A 10,244-nucleotide genomic window follows, 5' to 3' on the forward strand; every position below is an offset into this window, starting at 1 on the left:
CAACCGAAAACGCTTTATCGCGCGATAAAACGTCGACGTTCCTTGACACGGGTTGAGGGGAGGGAGAGATTCTTGAAAGTAGCAGGGTAAGAGGGGAGTAGCGATTGTAGTCGTTACACAGAGGAGAACGATAAAACGATAAGATATCTGAAAAACAGCTTTTCTACCGGTAAACATTCTATCACGTGACATTCTCGCGTCGAGATTCGCGTAATTCGCGCAATTTGGCAGCGTTCAAGGTCGTTGGAAAAACCATCCAGAAGTTTGGTATTATCTGGAGGGATGTTCTGCGACATTAAAGTATTTTTGTTCGATTGAATTATTTCGAAATAGAAGTAAAAAAAAAAAAAAAAAACAAACAAATACGCACGCACGTACATATAACAGAGATTGTAGATTTTATAGTAATTTGTTAGGGAATAATTTATGGAGGGACGTATAATCAAAATATGCTCCGTGTTCGTCGGTATATAAACCAGGTTTTAGAGAGAACAATGCCATACGAAGGAAAACAAACGAATATCTCGGCTGCCTGACGCTGTATCAATTTTTAACGAGGATACACGTGGCTGGTATCGTCGTCTTCTGTTACACTGGAATTCGAAATTATCTCGCGCATTTCGTCGACTTTATCGTCCGTTCCCGAGATTGTTGTACCATTTCTGTACAAAATTTATCATTCGAGAGCTAAAAAAAAAAGCTCTTCAAAACATTTCGTAAAAGCTTTGCTTATAAAAACAGCAAAAAACATTTGTAACTTCGTAGAAAGCAGAAAGCATCGGGTTTCATTTCTTTAACAGCGCCCCGCTGCCATAAAATGAATTCAAGGAAAATTGCTTTTTCACTCGTCACTTCAACTCGTTCTCTTTGATTGTCTCGTTCGATGGACAATGTTTTTCCAAGGTCTGCAGGGGGTCGACGCGCAAAATTTCAGAGTCATCATGGTGTTTGTAGACTTCTCTTATCGCTTATCGCGGCTCTTGATTCGATCGATCCACGGCTCTGCATGGTAAACACGTGTTTTGTTTACGCGCTTCATCATCCTGCTTCCTCTTCCCCTTTCCTCGACGTTCGTCCACCTACCTATTCTTCTTTGTCGACGTCTCCGTATTCCCGATACTCATTCTACGACCGGTCATTTGAATTTCTGATGTAATTCCAGCGCGATCAAAACAAACCAATAAGAAGACCCCGATCGTGTCGCATTCCCTCGAAGTCGCCTCCTCCCTTTTCGCCGTAATGTTTTTCATCGCAGTACGAGAAGCGAGGTCACGATGGCGATTAAATTTTTGCAAAGATTGCCTCATCTATTTCTGCAACTTGTTCGAATCGATCGGTTATTTTTCGAACTTTCGATATTCAATTTACAAAACGTTATTTATGCGCGGAAAGGTGGAGATTTTCTCCTAATAAATAAAGTATCAAGCATCGTATGTTGAGAAATGTCAAGGCGGCAAACGCAATTATTATTTTTGAAGGTGTACAATATTATATCGAATCTACGTTGAATTCATTATGTTAAATTGGTGACGAAGTTGGCGTGCCACGATGAACAGTCACTCGAGGGTTGAACATTCTTTCTTCCTTCGTTCATTGTGGCCTTATGTTTTATATCGTGTCAGAGAACGTTATAGGGAACGCAATGTATACGATGGACGTGCTCTTGCTCAATTTCGCGCCTCGATACGTCGCGTTGTCGGCAATTTGTCTCTTCTCCAGCATCCCTCGACGATATTTTTTTCGTTGATCCCTCTACCCTCTTTCTCCACGCCCAGGACTTCTTTTTTTAGGGATTTCTTTGGAACTTAGCCGCCTCACGCGGATGAAACTTCTACTCTGTGGCCCCTTGTAGACTTTCTTTCAGTTCTAAAAAAAAAAAAAAGTCTTCTCTTTGGAGAATGCCTAATTTTATTCGAAGGACAAAATTTAAAAATCGCAGCTGGTTACTGTTGAAACGAAGTTATTCTGCTATTAATTATTTCTGATAGGATGACAAATAAAATTGTGGGTTTCTTTTCTTTTTTAGGCTGCTGGAAGGCATCAGTGCAGCTATCTCATAAATCTGCAGAAAGGAGAATTCATCCTTCAAGGCGGTGACCCGTCGTGGCTTCGAGGTCTGAAGTCAATCCCAGGAAAATTACAAGATCTCTATGAGATTAACAAGATTTTAGCTCATAGGCCGTGGTTGTTGAACAAAACGCACATAGAGGTTGGTTCGAACAAGATTAGTCTTAACGTTAGAACTACTAATTATGTATTTGCTTTTTACAATCGCGATCAAATACTCGAAACGTTTTTGCATAATTAATCCTCACCATCGTTCAAATTGAAATATCATTTTATATTTTCTACTTAATTGTAATTATTCGTGTACGACATAATTCACTGTTCTGATGTTAAATACAATCGTTGGTAAAATTGCGTAAAATAAAAAAAAAAAAGGAAAAAGAGTTGAGAATAATTGGTGGTCTTTTATTTACAGAAACTGACCAAAGGTGCGGACAGTTGGTCCCTGGCTGAGGTGGTTCACGCGATAGTTCTTCTGGCCCATTTTCACTCCCTCTCGTCTTTCGTATTTTCCTGCGGGATTAACGAAGAGCTGGACAACGTAGCCGGTCACCATTACAAAGAGAATGTCCAGGATAATAGCAATAATGTACCAACTGCCAAAGATAAGCTTTCCAGTAGTCCCAAGAAGATTCCCAATGGTGATGGCAAAACTGGTAAGTCGGTCACCGATCCACGTTTAAAATCCTGTTCCTAATCCCGTAAAACCCAAACAACATATAATTCATTCTCTTACGAACGCTGAATATCATTAACTACATTCTACCGCATACCATTATCGTTTCATTACAGATATGAATTGCTAAAGTAGTATTTATAATATCAACTTATGCTATAAATCACAGATTTTTATTTTATTTTTTGTTTTCTCTTTATGCTTATAAAAACACGTAGTTCCGTTCTCCAAGTTCAACGACATTTAACGGTCTTTCAACCGCGCCCTTCAACCGCTAGATCGCGCAAGATTATCATTGCTAATGACCAACAAGTGTTTGTGATAACAAGAAACGTTTCGAATCTGCACAGAGAACATGCCGTCGCCGCCATCCTCGCCGAGCATAGTGGGTGAACAGGAAGTCGGCGTCGAAGCACTGATGGAACGTATGAAACGTCTTTCTGAGAAATCCAAATCCTACCAGATCACGCAAGAGGAGCTGTCCAAAAGATTCGAAACTGTAGAAACACAGTCTGCCGAATTGGCTGCAGCGCCTCAGAGGAGTAGTTCGGTTCTCGACTCTGATATCGGTCATTTCATCGAAGATCCTACATTCATTTATCAAGACTTCGCCAAGGTAGATTTTAATTCATTGACTCGTTAGAAGTTTATCAATGTGTAGACTCGGTTGGAATATCGTGGTCATATAGATCGGGCGATAACGAATAACTATGTAAATACGGAACACGGTTGAAGTCTAGACTAAAATCAGTCCCGTATATAACTTGCATAAAGCGTCAGAATTAACATTGTGGTCAAAACATTGATATATATGTCGTCGTAGTGGATACGAATTCGCCGGACCAATTCGAAAGTACGTTTCAAGGCGACACGTAGCCCGCTGATGAATATTTAAGTTCCGTCGATTCGATCACCGTTTCCACTGTTTTATCATGAATATTTACGACACGTGTGCCTTGTCGAAATCGAGTAGTTTAACTTGAAACGGTGGTGCGATCGAATTCACTAACAAAGGAAAGAAAAACGTTATTCCTTGCCGCTATCTAATCGCATGGTAATTACGTAAATTGCTATACTAGATTATAGTTTAACTTATCGTTTATACGTTATGTATACATATATATTATTTTTGTTAGTATTATTAGTAACTCTATATTATCGATCAATATTATTTAGTAACGTATATATGTAATATGTATTTATGTACGTATGTATATATATAGATTATGTTACTTATAGTATATATATTAAAGATACATGTAATCTATAATCAAACGATTTTTCGTTTCAGCGTGGTCAACTGAACGATAGACCAACGTTTCGCGTGCAAGACTACTCCTGGGACGATCACGGTTACTCGCTGGTGAACCGTCTGTACAATGACGTCGGTAATCTGCTAGACGAAAAATTCAAGACAACTTATAATCTCACCTACTTTACCATGGGCACGCACAGCAGCGTGGACACGTCCCGTTTCCGACGAGCGATCTGGAATTACATTCAATGTATGTTTGGCATCAGGCATGACGATTACGATTACAACGAGGTGAACCAGCTGCTCGAGCGTAGCCTGAAGACGTTTATCAAGAACGCCGTTTGTTACCCGGAACTCGTGACAAAAAGGGACTACGATCGCGTGATGAGGGAGTTCAAGCACAGCGAGAAGGTTGGTTGCCTTTTTACCTCGAGCCTGTTTATCGCTTTGCTCGTGTTTGTTTGTAGATTTTGAGGTGGTACGAGTTTACGTAAGAAGATATGTGCATAATTCTATTTACATATGATTTCCGTGACATACGCACGCATTTCGGTTTCACGTGTCACCATAATGACTTAGGGATCGTCGATTTATTTGTTCGGTTTTAACAGTGTTTAAGCTTTATTAACGTTTCGTGTTCTGTTATGTTTTTATTAAAAATGTATTTTTCGTTTTTTTTCAGGTTCACGTAAACCTGATGATTCTGGAGGCACGAATGCAAGCGGAGCTGTTGTACGCACTCCGCGCGGTGATGCAATATATGACCTAAGCGAGGCATCGTCGCTGCTCCTTCGTCTACTTGCTGTCTGTCAGTTTGTCGTCGGTTTATTTTATCGTCTTTGCGAGGCGTCTTTGCGGACTCTGCACACGGCACAGTAAGGAACGAGCAAACGCGACACTGTTTCTCACGCAGTATATAACAATGTACCTTCACACAGTGACAGAACACATTCATTTACACACAGCTATATTATTCATCCATACGTACACATAGCAGCGAACAGAGAGGAGTTCACGTTATAATAAACTCACCGTACACACGCAGACGTACAGAATTGAAAACAGAAACATAATGAAACACGCGTGTGAGCAAAGAAGAAAAAGCGGAACCCCGAAATTCGAGTGTCCATTGTGAGACGGCGTTGCCAGGGTGTCCGTCGTTTGCTCGTCGCTCGTAACCTTAAACGACAAAGATTTCTTCGATGAGTCAGTGCTGAACCGAAGGAGAGAATCGACCTGAAAGAAAAGCTCCGCGAGGCGCGTGGAAGAAGAAATGGAAATTTCGATGTAGTTGCGTCGATATCGATGCCGACAAACGTTGATCGGCCACGGCGATAGAAGATAGCCGATCCTCGAGTCTGCAAGTTAGAAGATATCGATGGTTTCGTCTCTGAATCGGAGGCGTATCATCCAAAGCGATATTTCTGTGTTTGACGCGCTGCCGTTTCCGCTCTGTAAACCGGAAACGCGGATGCGTTCTCATTTTCTGCTCGGTTTAGTTTTTGGATTTTAGACACCCCTGATGGGGGTTCAGGAGAAGAGGATACACGCGAGAGAGAAAGAGAGATTTTATGATTCGTTTTGTAAATAGACACTCGTATTTTTCTATGTTTGCCAAGATATCGTGTAGTAGACTGTTATTTGCGCGTTTCGTTATAAGCATTTCAGATCTGTTGAAGCTTTTGCCCCTTCCCCGATCGTCGCGTTTATCCTTTCGGTAAAATTTCCGTGCACATTTTTAAATTGTACTCTTTCCCGCTTTTAGTTTTACACAATTCCCAGCTGTAGGTACGACAGACGATAGCGATTATTATAGTACGTTCGCGGTTCTTTCTTTCTTTATCCGCCTTTCCGTTTTCTTTTTTGCATGTTTTATTACTAACGATCGCGTTTAGGAAACGAAACAAAAAGAAGTTTGAAAAGAGGGGAAGGAGAGGAGCATCGCGCGTCCGTTTTTTCCAAATTAATCAACTACTCGCGGCTCTTTATATATATCGAGAAGATTTGCTAATACAGCACTGCAGTTAATTGTAAGAATAAATTAAGAAGTCTATTAGAACACACTGTTTCCAATTCGAATTGACCAATTTGAAATGGTCCCGTTTTTGCGTCTCTACGTCGAGACACTCGTCCCTCCGTCGCCTTTGTATCGATTTGTTAATTCTGTGAACGAATAGACGAACAAAGACGACGATGGAACGCGACGAACAGAAGAAACAAGTGAAATGGAAAGAAATGAAACAATTTGTCTTTCGCGCTATGACCGCGATTCGCGTTGTACATATTATATACGTTTTAACCTCGTTTATTTCACTGACTATCGTATAACGAGAAAGCTATTAATATAAAAATGACAAAAAAGTGTACCTTCGTTTTCGTCGTATCCGTGTATGTCGAGAAAACAGGTGATAAATGAAGTCTTTAGATCGTAGGACGATCTGCGCGCAGGCACATGCGCGGCTTCGACGCGCGGTCTTTTTAAAATCGTCGCTCGGGTAGCCATGAGCGCGCGCGCAGAGACAAGCAATGCCTATCGGCTGTGTTTATTTACGATGGTTTATGGCGCTACTGTCACCAACCAGAAATATACGGCAATGTATTACTATCTCGAGCAAAAATCGAACGAAGAAGAAGGAGAAAGAGAGCGAAGAAAATCGAGGGCAAAGAGTCGTGCGCGCCGCACCAAATCTTCGACAAATTTTTTCGTCCTTGTTGTTCGAAGGCCACGCGTCTTCGAACGAACTTAAAACGCGTGGCTATTGTATTGGAAGCTGTGCGAAACTTTTTGGCATTAATGCGGTGCAGCGTACGCGAACCGCTCCGATTTTTTTAATGGCGAAAGTGAAAGAAAAAATCGGCAAGGACCAAGCGAAGGGGCGAACGATCGCGAGACAAAAAAGAGAGAACGAAGACTCGAAACGATTGACCGCATATGCGCGTGCGTTTTATCAACGAATTTTCATGCCTTTCGCGTAACGTCGTTTTACTATATCGACGTAGGAAACAAAGAGAAGACGAGAAATAATTTAAAATGGAACGTGCGAATAATAAGTTCGCCCCTTCTGACCATCGAACGGTTGGCAACAGTAGAACGCACGCGCGGCGTTAGTGTGCGAGCAGGACAGAGAGAGGCTGTTTAAACAAATCAAATCCAATATTAAGTCGTTAAGGTACACGGGAGAGAGAAAGTGCGGCACAAAAAAGAAAAGGAGATAAAAAGAAAAAAATAAGCAAACTCTATACACGCGAATTACACGTGTCTGTGATCGCATATTATATATATATATATATATATGTATATATATATATATATATAATAGATATATAACACATATACGCATTATCGAGATGAAAAACAAACAAAAAAAGGACCGATATATTATATATATGAATATTATATATATTATATATTTGTATGTACGCATACGGGTACATACGAAAAGCGTCTATACGTTTTACGACAAAGAGGAAAGAGGAGCGCGGGCGGGCGGTGTATTATCGATATTGCACGAGAGCCGAAAGAAAGCAAAACGACTAAAAGATAAGAAAAATCCATCGGAGATGTAAGTGTAGCGTTTGTAATTAACGGTGTCTCTTTATTATGTAATTGTGTATATGCGCGCTCTGGAATTATCGTATATTCGTGTATATGATTCCGAGTAATTGCGTTTTCATGGAGAGCGCCGTCTGTTCTCTCGATCGTGAAGCGAGTTCGGGGAGTAACGCGAAACTGATTCGACGTATCTGTCCAATCGTAGATTTACTCTCCTATGACCTTTTTCTTTTTTCTTTTCTTTTAACCTTGTAGACTCTTTCCCTGGATCGATTCACGAGCGAGAGAGATAGAAGGGCAGAGGATAAGCGAATATACGGCGCATGACCCGGCGAATTAAGAAATTAATTATTACGATTGAAGCAGCGAACAAACACACACATCTTAGAATTTTCGACCAACAGCGACGCGTTCGCATGGAGTGGACGACGTCCTCACATATCACACGAAGAGTTTATTCAGGACGAGTCTCGTGAGCGTCGATCGCTCTCGCGCGATCTTAGCCGTAGACAGGATTTAGAGCGGCGCCGTTCGAGCGTTTCCTTCGTTCGTCTTTCGCTTTTCACGTTCTCCAGAGTTTTCTGAAAATTTCTGATCAAAATTCTCATCCTCCGAAGGAGAATCTTAACGTTCCACCAACACGCACTATAGAGCCAAGCATCAATGCCGAGCATCGTGATGCATCGGAAGACTGGAATTTTCACCAGGAATTTTCAAATAATAATTATTCAGGCTCCGAGAGTAAAAAATAAAGATCCTTCGATCAGCCATGTCGTAACACCTGAGCAACCGAAAACACGAGGGAAGTGACGAGTTACTCGATCACAGTATTCCGTAGTTTTTTTTTAACGATTTATTTTTCTCAATAACTCTCTTTCTTCTTTTCCATCTTCTTCTTTGTCTTCGCGCGTCTCGATTTTTTCGTATTTCTCTTCTCCATTCGTATGATTCTCCTCTTCTTGCACCTGATGACGGAACACGCGCACACACACTCACACTCACACACACACACACACAGACACATACACACACACGCGCTCGCGCGCGCGAAATAGAGTCGTTTACCTGTGCACGATCAGAGAACGCAGAAGAAAGTTAACCGTTTACAGGACCACCATTTTTGACGCGATCGTTCTCGACTTTTTCTCTTCTTCTCGGTTCCGCGCGTTCCAGGAACGAGAAACCTTTGATGTATTTTTTCGTAAACCGGTTCGAAGATCGCGTTTGTATTTAAGGACGTCCGTTTGTCAGTCCTAAACGATATTTAATAACGTAGATTGTATAAAAGGAATTATTTAACGCGTATATATATGTATATGTATTTAATGTTTTCGATACGACGCGTCGACACACGGCGTGTAAACGGTTAAAAAGGAAAAAAACAAGGAATGAAATAAATGAAAAAGGAGCAGATCTCTCCGACCAAAGAAAACTTTTAATATCGAGGCTTTTCGAGGCAACTTTAAAACCGTCATTCGATCATCAACCATTTTTGTACGCCAGTTCTCATCGTTACACGAAATCGTTCCTGATCGAGATCGATCGCGAAGGGTACTTTATTCTCAATCGTTCGAACAGAGTGGTCGAAAGCTAAGGAAAAAAGAAAAGAAAGAAGTTGATCTTCGAGCTACACACTCGCTATTTCTTCCATCTGTCTCTTGCTTTCTTCTTCCGTTTCTACTTTTCTTCGTCTGCCTTTCTCTTTTTCTGTTTCTTTGTTTCGTCCAATGACTAGTTCGTACGAACAACATCTGTAAATTAGAAGAAATTTGTGGATCGCGAACGAGCGAGAGAACTCGACAGAGATCGCCTCGAGGATGGGGAAAAAAAACGGATGAAGTTGCGGTGTTCGCGGCGCGATTTAACGCCCGGACTGATCTCATAAAATAAATAAGCATTCTAATAGTTGGGAGAGAGAAAAAGTGGAAGGAAGAACGAGCTTCGTAATTGCTAGATTTAGAGAAAAAGAGGAAACGATCGTTTATCAACGGAAATAGAAGGGGAAGAAGGTTGAGCGAGGAGACAACGATCTTCATTGATAATTTTCTTTCATCTCCGCCTAGATTTCCTGACGTGATCAAGTTTTGCGAAACAGCCAACGCGCGTTTTTACCTTCTTGTCTTCGCTTTTACTTTCTGTATCGGTGGAAGAGAGCCGCGTTTGCGATAGAAATGGTAAAAGACAGTTTCAGGTTTTCCGTTTTACGTGTTTATTTTAAAATAAACGGTGGATATCATCCCGTCAGGATATCGGGTGAAGTTGGACGCCTCGATTAAAAGCGCGTAAGCGAGAGAAAAAAAAAATATAAGAGCATGGAGGTGGACGAGAGAAAAAAAAGACCCAGAGAATAGTCGATCGAAAGAAAGAACGAGGCATTTGTTCTACATGCATAGACACACCATACATGCATCATACATAACACGCGTACGTGTATCGTTTCTTTGCTTTCTTCTTCGTACATTATTATTATTATTATTATTATTATTTTTATTATTATTATTAATATTACTACTACTACTACTACTATTATTACTATTACTACTATTACTACTACTATTACTACTACTACTACTACTACTACTACTACTACTACTACTACTACCACCACCACTACTACTACTACTACTACTATTATTCTACTTCGTTTCATTGTTTTTTTCTTTCTCTTTTTTCAATTTCGACGATAGATCGAC

General features: G+C 40.7%; 1 protein-coding gene across 2 annotated transcripts in view; it reads left to right on the forward strand.

Annotated features, from left to right (window-relative positions):
* Positions 1 to 9,854, forward strand: part of LOC117204266 (sestrin-1) — a 152,956-nt gene extending 143,102 nt beyond the window's left edge. For both annotated transcript variants that reach the window (XM_033441518.1, XM_033441519.1), the window contains exons 8-12: positions 2,027 to 2,209; positions 2,483 to 2,723; positions 3,094 to 3,359; positions 4,035 to 4,409; positions 4,681 to 9,854. In XM_033441518.1, the coding sequence (XP_033297409.1) occupies positions 2,027 to 2,209; positions 2,483 to 2,723; positions 3,094 to 3,359; positions 4,035 to 4,409; positions 4,681 to 4,767 (1,152 nt within the window). In that variant the 3' untranslated portion in view covers positions 4,768 to 9,854. The remainder of the gene's footprint in view (positions 1 to 2,026; positions 2,210 to 2,482; positions 2,724 to 3,093; positions 3,360 to 4,034; positions 4,410 to 4,680) is intronic.
* The last annotated feature ends 390 nt before the right edge of the window (positions 9,855 to 10,244 follow it).

This window comes from Bombus bifarius, unplaced genomic scaffold (genome assembly GCF_011952205.1).
Source record: "Bombus bifarius isolate JDL3187 unplaced genomic scaffold, Bbif_JDL3187 scf7180000007977, whole genome shotgun sequence".
Classification (NCBI taxonomy): Eukaryota; Metazoa; Arthropoda; class Insecta; order Hymenoptera; family Apidae; genus Bombus; species Bombus bifarius.